Genomic DNA, 13585 nt, shown 5'->3' on the forward strand with positions numbered 1-13585 from the left:
CATGTTTTATATTCCTACAGTGGCCCAGTTTCTGAAGAGCCTTGTGAACTCTTTTTCTGCAAAATCGTTTGTAGCTCTGTCTTGGGACCTCAATCGGGGTCTTGCGTTTCTGAACGTGGCTCCCTCCGAGCCTTTGAATAATCTCCTTTGAGACTGCTCCCCTTGAAAGATGCTTTTGTGGTGGCCATCACCTCAGCCAGGAGGTGGTTCAAACTTCAGGATATGTGTCTCCGCCCCATTCTTGCCTTTTTCATGAAGATGTCCCCTGAAAGCGACGCCCTTATTCTTGCCAATGATGGTTTCAGAACTTCATCTGCCTAATGCTTTTCCCACCACCGCGTCCTCCTTGGGTTACTTTTTCCACCACCGCGTCCTTCTTGGGTTGCTTTCTCCACCACCGCGTCCTTCTTGGGTTGCTTTTTCCACCATTGCGTCGTTCTTGGGTTGCTTTCTCCACCACCGCGTCCTTCTTGGGTTGCTTTCTCCACCACCGCGTCCTTCTTGGGTTGCTTTCTCCACCACCGCGTCATTCGTGGGTTGCTTTCTCCACCACCGCGTCCTTCTTGGGTTGCTTTTCCCACCACCGCGTCCTTCTTGGGTTGCTTTTTCCACCACCGCGTCCTTCTTGGGTTGCTTTCTCCACCATCGCGTCCTTCTTGGGTTGCTTTTTCCACCATCGCGTCATTCTTGGGTTGCTTTCTCCACCACCGCGTCCTTCTTGGGTTGCTTTCTCCACCACCGCGTCCTTCTTGGGTTGCTTTCTCCACCACCGCGTCATTCGTGGGTTGCTTTCTCCACCACCGCGTCCTTCTTGGGTTGCTTTCTCCACCACCGCGTCCTTCTTGGGTTGCTTTTTCCACCACCGCGTCCTTCTTGGGTTGCTTTCTCCACCATCGCGTCCTTCTTGGGTTGCTTTCTCCACCACCGCGTCCTTCTTGGGTTGCTTTCTCCACCACCGCGTCATTCGTGGGTTGCTTTCTCCACCATCGCGTCCTTCTTGGGTTGCTTTCTCCACCACCGCGTCCTTCTTGGGTTGCTTTTTCCACCACCGCGTCCTTCTTGGGTTGCTTTCTCCACCATCGCGTCCTTCTTGGGTTGCTTTCTCCACCACCGCGTCCTTCTTGGGTTGCTTTTTCCACCATTGCGTCGTTCTTGGGTTGCTTTCTCCACCACCGCGTCCTTCTTGGGTTGCTTTTTCCACCATTGCGTCGTTCTTGGGTTGCTTTCTCCACCACTGCGTCCTTCTTGGGTTGCTTTCTCCACCACTGCGTCCTTCTTGGGTTGCTTTTTCCACCATCGCGTCCTTCTTGGGTTGCTTTCTCCACCACCGCGTCCTTCTTGGGTTGCTTTTTCCACCATTGCGTCCTTCTTGGGTTGCTTTCTCCACCACTGCGTCCTTCTTGGGTTGCTTTCTCCACCACTGCGTCCTTCTTGGGTTGCTTTTTCCACCATCGCGTCCTTCTTGGGTTGCTTTCTCCACCACCGCGTCCTTCTTGGGTTGCTTTTTCCACCATTGCGTCGTTCTTGGGTTGCTTTCTCCACCACCGCGTCCTTCTTGGGTTGCTTTTTCCACCATTGCGTCGTTCTTGGGTTGCTTTCTCCACCACTGCGTCCTTCTTGGGTTGCTTTCTCCACCACTGCGTCCTTCTTGGGTTGCTTTCTCCACCACCGCGTCCTTCTTGGGTTGCTTTCTCCACCACCGCGTCATTCGTGGGTTGCTTTTTCCACCATTGCGTCGTTCTTGGGTTGCTTTCTCCACCACTGCGTCCTTCTTGGGTTGCTTTCTCCACCACTGCGTCCTTCTTGGGTTGCTTTCTCCACCACCGCGTCCTTCTTGGGTTGCTTTCTCCACCACCGCGTCATTCGTGGGTTGCTTTCTCCACCACTGCGTCCTTCTTGGGTTGCTTTCTCCACCACCGCGTCCTTCTTGGGTTGCTTTCTCCACCACCGCGTCCTTCTTGGGTTGCTTTTTCCACCACCGCGTCCTTCTTGGGTTGCTTTCTCCACCATCGCGTCCTTCTTGGGTTGCTTTCTCCACCACCGCGTCCTTCTTGGGTTGCTTTTTCCACCATTGCGTCGTTCTTGGGTTGCTTTCTCCACCACCGCGTCCTTCTTGGGTTGCTTTTTCCACCATTGCGTCGTTCTTGGGTTGCTTTCTCCACCACTGCGTCCTTCTTGGGTTGCTTTCTCCACCACTGCGTCCTTCTTGGGTTGCTTTTTCCACCATCGCGTCCTTCTTGGGTTGCTTTCTCCACCACCGCGTCCTTCTTGGGTTGCTTTTTCCACCATTGCGTCGTTCTTGGGTTGCTTTCTCCACCACTGCGTCCTTCTTGGGTTGCTTTCTCCACCACTGCGTCCTTCTTGGGTTGCTTTTTCCACCATCGCGTCCTTCTTGGGTTGCTTTCTCCACCACCGCGTCCTTCTTGGGTTGCTTTTTCCACCATTGCGTCGTTCTTGGGTTGCTTTCTCCACCACCGCGTCCTTCTTGGGTTGCTTTTTCCACCATTGCGTCGTTCTTGGGTTGCTTTCTCCACCACTGCGTCCTTCTTGGGTTGCTTTCTCCACCACCGCGTCCTTCTTGGGTTGCTTTCTCCACCACCGCGTCATTCGTGGGTTGCTTTTTCCACCATTGCGTCGTTCTTGGGTTGCTTTCTCCACCACTGCGTCCTTCTTGGGTTGCTTTCTCCACCACTGCGTCCTTCTTGGGTTGCTTTCTCCACCACTGCGTCCTTCTTGGGTTGCTTTCTCCACCACCGCGTCCTTCTTGGGTTGCTTTCTCCACCACCGCGTCCTTCTTGGGTTGCTTTTCCCACCACCGCGTCCTTCTTGGGTTGCTTTTCCCACCACCGCGTCCTTCTTGGGTTGCTTTTTCCACCATCACGTCCTTCTTGGGTTGCTTTCTCCACCACTGCGTCCTTCTTGGGTTGCTTTCTCCACCACCGCGTCCTTCTTGGGTTGCTTTCTCCACCACTGCGTCCTTCTTGGGTTGCTTTCTCCACCACTGCGTCCTTCTTGGGTTGCTTTCTCCACCACCGCGTCCTTCTTGGGTTGCTTTCTCCACCACCGCGTCCTTCTTGGGTTGCTTTCTCCACCACCGCGTCATTCGTGGGTTGCTTTCTCCACCACTACGTCCTTCTTGGGTTGCTTTCTCCACCACTGCGTCCTTCTTGGGTTGCTTTCTCCACCACCGCGTCCTTCTTGGGTTGCTTTTTCCACCACCGCGTCCTTCTTGGGTTGCTTTCTCCACCACCGCGTCCTTCTTGGGTTGCTTTCTCCACCACCGCGTCCTTCTTGGGTTGCTTTCTCCACCACCGCGTCCTTCTTGGGTTGCTTTCTCCACCACAGCGTCCTTCTTGGGTTGCTTTTCCCACCACCGCGTCGTTCTTGGGTTGCTTTCTCCACCACCGCGTCCTTCGTGGGTTGCTTTCTCCACCACCGCGTCCTTCTTGGGTTGCTTTCTCCACCACCGCGTCCTTCTTGGGTTGCTTTCTCCACCACCGCGTCCTTCTTGGGTTGCTTTCTCCACCACCGCGTCCTTCTTGGGTTGCTTTTCCCACCACCGCGTCCTTCTTGGGTTGCTTTTTCCACCATCGCGTCGTTCTTGGGTTGCTTTTTCCACCATCACGTCCTTCTTGGGTTGCTTTCTCCACCACTGCGTCCTTCTTGGGTTGCTTTCTCCACCACTGCGTCCTTCTTGGGTTGCTTTCTCCACCACCGCGTCCTTCTTGGGTTGCTTTCTCCACCACCGCGTCATTCGTGGGTTGCTTTCTCCACCACTGCGTCCTTCTTGGGTTGCTTTCTCCACCACTGCGTCCTTCTTGGGTTGCTTTCTCCACCACCGCGTCCTTCTTGGGTTGCTTTCTCCACCACTGCGTCCTTCTTGGGTTGCTTTCTCCACCACTGCGTCCTTCTTGGGTTGCTTTCTCCACCACCGCGTCCTTCTTGGGTTGCTTTCTCCACCACCGCGTCATTCGTGGGTTGCTTTCTCCACCACCGCGTCCTTCTTGGGTTGCTTTTTCCACCACCGCGTCCTTCTTGGGTTGCTTTCTCCACCACCGCGTCCTTCTTGGGTTGCTTTCTCCACCACCGCGTCCTTCTTGGGTTGCTTTCTCCACCACCGCGTCCTTCTTGGGTTGCTTTTCCCACCACCGCGTCCTTCTTGGGTTGCTTTCTCCACCACCGCGTCATTCGTGGGTTGCTTTCTCCACCACCGCGTCCTTCTTGGGTTGCTTTCTCCACCACCGCGTCCTTCTTGGGTTGCTTTCTCCACCACCGCGTCCTTCTTGGGTTGCTTTCTCCACCACCGCGTCCTTCTTGGGTTGCTTTTCCCACCACCGCGTCCTTCTTGGGTTGCTTTTTCCACCATCGCGTCGTTCTTGGGTTGCTTTTTCCACCATCACGTCCTTCTTGGGTTGCTTTCTCCACCACTGCGTCCTTCTTGGGTTGCTTTCTCCACCACTGCGTCCTTCTTGGGTTGCTTTCTCCACCACCGCGTCCTTCTTGGGTTGCTTTCTCCACCACCGCGTCATTCGTGGGTTGCTTTCTCCACCACTGCGTCCTTCTTGGGTTGCTTTCTCCACCACTGCGTCCTTCTTGGGTTGCTTTCTCCACCACCGCGTCCTTCTTGGGTTGCTTTCTCCACCACTGCGTCCTTCTTGGGTTGCTTTCTCCACCACTGCGTCCTTCTTGGGTTGCTTTCTCCACCACCGCGTCCTTCTTGGGTTGCTTTCTCCACCACCGCGTCATTCGTGGGTTGCTTTCTCCACCACCGCGTCCTTCTTGGGTTGCTTTCTCCACCACCGCGTCCTTCTTGGGTTGCTTTCTCCACCACCGCGTCCTTCTTGGGTTGCTTTCTCCACCACCGCGTCCTTCTTGGGTTGCTTTCTCCACCACCGCGTCCTTCTTGGGTTGCTTTTCCCACCACCGCGTCCTTCTTGGGTTGCTTTCTCCACCACCGCGTCATTCGTGGGTTGCTTTTTCCACCACCGCGTCCTTCTTGGGTTGCTTTCTCCACCACCGCGTCCTTCTTGGGTTGCTTTCTCCACCACTTCGTCCTTCTTGGGTTGCTTTCTCCACCACCGCGTCCTTCTTGGGTTGCTTTCTCCACCACCGCGTCCTTCTTGGGTTGCTTTTCCCACCACCGCGTCCTTCTTGGGTTGCTTTCTCCACCACCGCGTCATTCGTGGGTTGCTTTCTCCACCACCGCGTCCTTCTTGGGTTGCTTTCTCCACCACCGCGTCCTTCTTGGGTTGCTTTCTCCACCACTGCGTCCTTCTTGGGTTGCTTTTCCCACCACCGCGTCCTTCTTGGGTTGCTTTTTCCACCATCGCGTCGTTCTTGGGTTGCTTTTTCCACCATCACGTCCTTCTTGGGTTGCTTTCTCCACCACTGCGTCCTTCTTGGGTTGCTTTCTCCACCACTGCGTCCTTCTTGGGTTGCTTTCTCCACCACCGCGTCCTTCTTGGGTTGCTTTCTCCACCACTGCGTCCTTCTTGGGTTGCTTTCTCCACCACTGCGTCCTTCTTGGGTTGCTTTCTCCACCACCGCGTCATTCGTGGGTTGCTTTCTCCACCACTGCGTCCTTCTTGGGTTGCTTTCTCCACCACTGCGTCCTTCTTGGGTTGCTTTCTCCACCACCGCGTCCTTCTTGGGTTGCTTTCTCCACCACTGCGTCCTTCTTGGGTTGCTTTCTCCACCACTGCGTCCTTCTTGGGTTGCTTTCTCCACCACCGCGTCCTTCTTGGGTTGCTTTCTCCACCACCGCGTCATTCGTGGGTTGCTTTCTCCACCACTGCGTCCTTCTTGGGTTGCTTTCTCCACCACCGCGTCCTTCTTGGGTTGCTTTCTCCACCACCGCGTCCTTCTTGGGTTGCTTTTCCCACCACCGCGTCCTTCTTGGGTTGCTTTTTCCACCATCGCGTCGTTCTTGGGTTGCTTTTTCCACCATCACGTCCTTCTTGGGTTGCTTTCTCCACCACTGCGTCCTTCTTGGGTTGCTTTCTCCACCACTGCGTCCTTCTTGGGTTGCTTTCTCCACCACCGCGTCCTTCTTGGGTTGCTTTCTCCACCACCGCGTCCTTCTTGGGTTGCTTTCTCCACCACCGCGTCATTCGTGGGTTGCTTTCTCCACCACTGCGTCCTTCTTGGGTTGCTTTCTCCACCACTGCGTCCTTCTTGGGTTGCTTTCTCCACCACCGCGTCCTTCTTGGGTTGCTTTCTCCACCACCGCGTCCTTCTTGGGTTGCTTTCTCCACCACCGCGTCATTCGTGGGTTGCTTTCTCCACCACTGCGTCCTTCTTGGGTTGCTTTCTCCACCACTGCGTCCTTCTTGGGTTGCTTTCTCCACCACCGCGTCCTTCTTGGGTTGCTTTCTCCACCACCGCGTCCTTCTTGGGTTGCTTTCTCCACCACCGCGTCATTTCGTGGGTTGCTTTCTCCACCACTGCGTCCTTCTTGGGTTGCTTTCTCCACCACTGCGTCCTTCTTGGGTTGCTTTCTCCACCACCGCGTCCTTCTTGGGTTGCTTTCTCCACCACCGCGTCATTCGTGGGTTGCTTTCTCCACCACTGCGTCCTTCTTGGGTTGCTTTCTCCACCACCGCGTCCTTCTTGGGTTGCTTTCTCCACCACCGCGTCCTTCTTGGGTTGCTTTTCCCACCACCGCGTCCTTCTTGGGTTGCTTTTTCCACCATCACGTCGTTCTTGGGTTGCTTTTTCCACCATCACGTCCTTCTTGGGTTGCTTTCTCCACCACTGCGTCCTTCTTGGGTTGCTTTCTCCACCACTGCGTCCTTCTTGGGTTGCTTTCTCCACCACCGCGTCCTTCTTGGGTTGCTTTCTCCACCACCGCGTCATTCGTGGGTTGCTTTCTCCACCACTGCGTCCTTCTTGGGTTGCTTTCTCCACCACTGCGTCCTTCTTGGGTTGCTTTCTCCACCACCGCGTCCTTCTTGGGTTGCTTTCTCCACCACTGCGTCCTTCTTGGGTTGCTTTCTCCACCACTGCGTCCTTCTTGGGTTGCTTTCTCCACCACCGCGTCCTTCTTGGGTTGCTTTCTCCACCACCGCGTCATTCGTGGGTTGCTTTCTCCACCACTGCGTCCTTCTTGGGTTGCTTTCTCCACCACCGCGTCCTTCTTGGGTTGCTTTCTCCACCACCGCGTCCTTCTTGGGTTGCTTTTCCCACCACCGCGTCCTTCTTGGGTTGCTTTTTCCACCATCGCGTCGTTCTTTGGTTGCTTTTTCCACCACCGCGTCCTTCTTGGGTTGCTTTCTCCACCACTGCATGCTTCTTGGGTTGGTTTTTCCACCATCGCGTCATTCTTGGGTTGCTTTTTCCACGATTGCGTCGTTCTTGGGTTGCTTTTTCCACCATCACGTCGTTCTTGGGTTGCTTTTTCCACCACCGCGTCCTTCTTGGGTTGCTTTTTCCACCATCGCGTCATTCTTGGGTTGCTTTTTCCACCATTGCGTCCTTCTTGGGTTGCTTTTTCCACCACCGCGTCCTTCTTGGGTTGCTTTCTCCACCACTGCATGCTTCTTGGGTTGGTTTTTCCACCATCGCGTCGTTCTTGGGTTGCTTTTTCCACCACCGCGTCCTTCTTGGGTTGCTTTTTCCACCATCGCGTCATTCTTGGGTTGCTTTTTCCACCATTGCGTCGTTCTTGGGTTGCTTTTTCCACCATCATGTCGTTCTTGGGTTGCTTTCTCCACCACTGCATCCTCCTTGGGTTGCTTTTTCCACCACTGCATCCTTCTAGGGTTGCTTTTTCCACCACTGCATGCTTCTTGGGTTGGTTTTTCCACCATTGCGTCATTCTTGGGTTACTTTTTCCACCACCGCGTCCTTCTTGGGTTGCTTTTTCCACCATCGCGTCGTTCTTGGGTTGCTTTTTCCACCACTGCGTCCTTCTTGGGTTGCTTTTTCCACCACTGCATCCTTCTTGGGTTGCTTTTTCCACCACTGCATCCTCCTTGGGTTGCTTTTTCCACCACTGCATCCTTCTTGGGTTGCTTTTTCCACCACTGCATGCTTCTTGGGTTGGTTTTTCCACCATCGCGTCGTTCTTGGGTTACTTTTTCCACCACCGCGTCCTTCTTGGGTTGCTTTTTCCACCACCGCGTCCTTCTTGGGTTGCTTTTTCCACCATCACGTCCTTCTTGGGTTGCTTTTTCCACCACCGCGTCCTTCTTGGGTTGCTTTCTCCACCACCGCGTCATTCGTGGGTTGCTTTCTCCACCACTGCGTCCTTCTTGGGTTGCTTTCTCCACCACCGCGTCCTTCTTGGGTTGCTTTCTCCACCACCGCGTCCTTCTTGGGTTGCTTTTCCCACCACCGCGTCCTTCTTGGGTTGCTTTTTCCACCATCGCGTCGTTCTTGGGTTGCTTTTTCCACCATCACGTCCTTCTTGGGTTGCTTTTTCCACCACCGCGTCCTTCTTGGGTTGCTTTCTCCACCACTGCGTCCTTCTTGGGTTGCTTTTTCCACCACCGCGTCCTTCTTGGGTTGCTTTCTCCACCACTGCGTCCTTCTTGGGTTGCTTTCTCCACCACTGCGTCCTTCTTGGGTTGCTTTCTCCACCACTGCGTCCTTCTTGGGTTGCTTTCTCCACCACTGCGTCCTTCTTGGGTTGCTTTTTCCACCATCACGTCCTTCTTGGGTTGCTTTTTCCACCATCACGTCGTTCTTGGGTTGCTTTTTCCACCATCACGTCCTTCTTGGGTTGCTTTTTCCACCATCGCGTCGTTCTTTGGTTGCTTTTTCCACCACCGCGTCCTTCTTGGGTTGCTTTCTCCACCACTGCATGCTTCTTGGGTTGGTTTTTCCACCATCGCGTCATTCTTGGGTTGCTTTTTCCACGATTGCGTCGTTCTTGGGTTGCTTTTTCCACCATCACGTCGTTCTTGGGTTGCTTTTTCCACCACCGCGTCCTTCTTGGGTTGCTTTTTCCACCATCGCGTCATTCTTGGGTTGCTTTTTCCACCATTGCGTCCTTCTTGGGTTGCTTTTTCCACCACCGCGTCCTTCTTGGGTTGCTTTCTCCACCACTGCATGCTTCTTGGGTTGGTTTTTCCACCATCGCGTCGTTCTTGGGTTGCTTTTTCCACCACCGCGTCCTTCTTGGGTTGCTTTTTCCACCATCGCGTCATTCTTGGGTTGCTTTTTCCACCATTGCGTCGTTCTTGGGTTGCTTTTTCCACCATCATGTCGTTCTTGGGTTGCTTTCTCCACCACTGCATCCTCCTTGGGTTGCTTTTTCCACCACTGCATCCTTCTAGGGTTGCTTTTTCCACCACTGCATGCTTCTTGGGTTGGTTTTTCCACCATTGCGTCATTCTTGGGTTACTTTTTCCACCACCGCGTCCTTCTTGGGTTGCTTTTTCCACCATCGCGTCGTTCTTGGGTTGCTTTTTCCACCACTGCGTCCTTCTTGGGTTGCTTTTTCCACCACTGCATCCTTCTTGGGTTGCTTTTTCCACCACTGCATCCTCCTTGGGTTGCTTTTTCCACCACTGCATCCTTCTTGGGTTGCTTTTTCCACCACTGCATGCTTCTTGGGTTGGTTTTTCCACCATCGCGTCGTTCTTGGGTTACTTTTTCCACCACCGCGTCCTTCTTGGGTTGCTTTTTCCACCACCGCGTCCTTCTTGGGTTGCTTTTTCCACCATTGCGTCGTTCTTGGGTTGCTTTTTCCACCATCGCGTCGTTCGTGGGTTGCTTTTTCCACCACTGCGTCGTTCTTGGGTTGCTTTTTCCACCATCGCGTCGTTCGTGGGTTGCTTTTTCCACCACTATGTCCTTCTTGGGTTGCTTTTTCCACCATCGCGTCGTTCTTGGGTTGCTTTTTCCACCACCGTGCCCTTCTTGGGTGGAAGAGCATTTTCATAGATGAGACTCTAAGAGGGCTTGAGATGTATGTGGCCAACGAGGACGGTCAGGACGGCCAACTCTTTGTTGGCTTGTCGGGTCTTTGGGAGGGAAAAGCTATTTCGAGACAGGCAGTCTTGGGCGGAATTTTCCCATGCAGCAGAACACAGGCTTAGTGCCCACTCCAATGGGTGTCAAGCTATTACCAATGTGCTGCAGAGAAGAGTGTGGCATGGCTGCCTGTGCATACGTTCTGCCTAGACTCTCTGGCTGGAGAAGATGTTTGGGTGGGACACTGTGCTGTTGGGTGGATGTCTCATGCTCTAGCTGCCTTTCACCGGGCATTGCTCTGGGAGTCTTTTGAGAGATAGAACAGGTTACTTACTTTCAGTAATGTTCATTCGGCTGATGTGCTACTGCACCCACAGATTCTCTGTCAACCCCCTAGCTTCCCACCCCTGAGACTGTTGAACATGCTTCTTTTGTGTGGCTTTTCTGCTATTCCTCAGCCTGTGCGAACAGGGAAAGAGAGAGTCACTCAGGTAAGAGGGCTAATGAGGCTCTGTTTATATACCGAGGGTGTCAATACCAGCCCGGTAGTACCACTGGCGCGGTGACAGGGTCACTCTCTAGTGGCTGAGAAAGGTTTTGGCACCAGTCTGTGCCTGGATGTCATTTCAGGAGATGAGGAATCTATGGGAGGAAAACCGTCTCCAGCTGAAAGCACATTACCAATGGCGAGTAACTTGCATTACCCAAGCAGGTATGGGGCTGTCCATGATTAAGGATCCCATTAAAACCAAACCAATCCAGGTAACTATGCTTTGATCTGGAGAAGGGGCACTTGACACATTATATCATATATAGTTCCTGGTGATGAAATACTGTATTCCATCAAGGTTGTCTCCTGTCCTTACCCCCCCCCACGACCTCCCCGACTGATCTTCTGCTCTTTTGCTTCCTCCAATAATCCTCCGAGGATGGCTCCTATCCTTATCCCCCCCCAAACCTCCTGACTGACCTTCTGCTCTTTTGCTTCCTCCAATAATCTTCTGAGGATGGCTTCTGTCCTTTCCCCCCAAGGATGGTTACTGTCCTTACCTCCCAACTGAGCTTCTGCTCTTTTGCTTCTTCCCATAATCCTCTGAGGATGGTTACTGTCCTTACCTAAGACTGATCTTCTGCTCTTTGGCTTCTTCCAATAATCCTCCGGGGATGGTTACTCTCCTTACCCCCGACTGATCTTCTACTCTTTGGCTTCTTCCCATAATCCTCTGAGGATGGTTAATGTCCTTACCCGCCCGACTGATCTTCTACTCTTTTGCTTCTTCCCATAATCCTCTGAGGATGGTTACTGTCCTTACCCCCGACTGATCTTTGACTCTTTTGCTTTTTCCCATAATCCTCTGAGGATGGTTACTGTCCTTACCCCCGACTGATCTTTGACTCTTTTGCTTTTTCCTATAATCCTTTGAGGATGGTTACTGTCCTTACCCCCGACTGATCTTTGACTCTTTTGCTTTTTCCCATAATCCTCTGAGGATGGTTACTGTCCTTACCCCCGACTGATCTTTGACTCTTTTGCTTCTTCCCATAATCCTCTGAGGATGGTTACTGTCCTTACCCCCGACTGATCTTTGACTCTTTTGCTTTTTCCCATAATCCTCTGCGGATGGTTACTGTCCTTACCCCCGACTGATCTTTGACTCTTTTGCTTTTTCCCATAATCCTCTGCGGATGGTTACTGTCCTTACCCCCGACTGATCTTTGACTCTTTTGCTTTTTCCCATAATCCTCTGAGGATGGCTTCTGTGCTTACCTAAAACTGATCTTCTGCTCTTTGGCTTCTTCCAATAATCCTCCGGGGATGGTTACTCTCCTTACCCCCGACTGATCTTCTACTCTTTTGCTTCTTCCCATAATCCTCTGAGGATGGCTTCTGTCCTTACCCCCGACTGATCTTTGACTCTTTTGCTTCTTCCCATAATCCTCCGAGGATGGCTTCTGTCCTTACCACCGACTGATCTTCTGTTATTTTGCTTCTTTCTTTCAGGGCGATTTTGGTGAAACAGGATTTCCAGGATTCGCAGGAATGTTTGGACCAAAGGTACGGTGATGGAGTGGCCGGATGTGTCCCGTCATCAGGGGGGTGTAGCTCGCTTGCCTGGAAGTGTTCTTTTTTGCTCATTGTGCCAAGAGGTGGACAGTTTCTGTCTGTGATTGACAATGTGTTTTGAGTGGTTGATGGCTCTGATTGGTTTGATGTGACGTGTGAGGGGAGAGTAATGGTAACTTGAAAGGTTTATGGGTGAACAGATGTGTGGGAGTGGGATCAGTTTTATAAAGAAAATACCCCCAACATTCAGAATCTGACTTGTATATCCATTAGGATGCAACCTGTGTGCTCTTGTTTAACAAACCAATGAAGGCCTTTGTTGTTGTTCCCCACTGTCCTATGTGAAGGCGGGCCACCGCCACCCCTACACCCAAAGACCCGTCTTACATTCAATGTGCAGGGCTCAGCAGGTAGGAACACTAGAGCAATCTCTGGGCTTCAGAACCTACAAGCCCAGGACCCGCCGCCATACCAATGCTCACAGCCCTTCCAGCGCCCCTGCTGGCGGGAAGGGATAGCATGACTGGTCCGGGCTAAGGATGGGTGACTACATTGGGGTGAGTCTTCCTGAGCAGGTGTTGGGCAGAAACCTGTGCAGTTCCCTTGGGGACCACTGCAAAAGATTTAGGACTACAGGCGTTGGCAGTAAACCCACTTGGTAGCAGTCTGTACCACCCAGATTTACCTGGTAGCTGTGGCTGAGCAGTCAGACTTCCCTCAAGAATAGTTAGGCAGTATGCAAAGTATACACAATAGACACCCAGATACAATAATACAAGCAAACACTGACCAGAGCTTTGGTATCAAAGTAAATAATTATTTATTTAAAAACACACTTATTGAAACACTCCAGCACTAAGATTGTAAATCACTCTAAACACAGTTACTATTATTATATATACATCCCTTATCCCACCTCCTCCACCTAGGCCCCATGCTGGAGGGTGGGCCCGATGCATCAAATTCTGGGATGGGCTGCAAGGCTGCATGGGCTCGCACTTGGGCCATGATAGGAGGTCCTGGCTGGTCAACTGGCTGCACGACCGGTGGCCCCTGAGGCGCAGGAGCTTGACCGCCTACTTGGGGTTGAGGGGGTGGCTGTGGAGTGGCCACTGGCTGTAGAGCTGGAATCACTGGAGCCTGAGGAGCTTGTTGTTGACCTCCCGCTTGGCCACCATCCTGGGGAGGTGGTGCGGCTGCAAGGTGCCCACCGTCTTGCCCACCAGCGCCACTCATGGGCCTGAGCACACAGGCACCCCCACACTAGGACCTGGGGGCCGCAACTCAGTCACCCACCACGACCATACACCTGGATACCCCTTCCACAGGCACAGCGACAGTCCAACCTGGGGAGGGTATGGTGGAATCTTGCCTTCAGCTTTGATGAATTAGAAAAAGATGACTGCCCACTTGAGGATCCGCCACTGCAGTACTCTGCCCTGATGATGACGAGGACGAAGAAGAGGCCACAGCAGCCTGATGATGAAGAGGATGAAGAAGCACAGTGCCCCTCCACTGCAGCAACACCAGTGGAGTAAATGTTCCAAAAATTGCCTGAAGAACAGAAGAAGAAAAAGAAAAACTGGGCTAGGCAGGCCCTGC

At 53.0% G+C, this 13585-nt stretch overlaps 1 protein-coding gene across 2 annotated transcripts in view; it reads left to right on the forward strand.

Annotated features, from left to right (window-relative positions):
* COL27A1 (collagen type XXVII alpha 1 chain) overlaps positions 1-13585 on the forward strand; it is a 1990256-nt gene that overhangs the window by 1796155 nt on the left and 180516 nt on the right. For both annotated transcript variants that reach the window (XM_069609095.1, XM_069609096.1), the window contains exon 50: positions 11921-11974. In XM_069609095.1, the coding sequence (XP_069465196.1) occupies positions 11921-11974 (54 nt within the window). The remainder of the gene's footprint in view (positions 1-11920; positions 11975-13585) is intronic.

Source organism: Ambystoma mexicanum, chromosome 8 (assembly GCF_040938575.1).
Source record: "Ambystoma mexicanum isolate Mex_15411 chromosome 8, UKY_AmexF1_1, whole genome shotgun sequence".
NCBI classification, from domain to species: Eukaryota; Metazoa; Chordata; class Amphibia; order Caudata; family Ambystomatidae; genus Ambystoma; species Ambystoma mexicanum.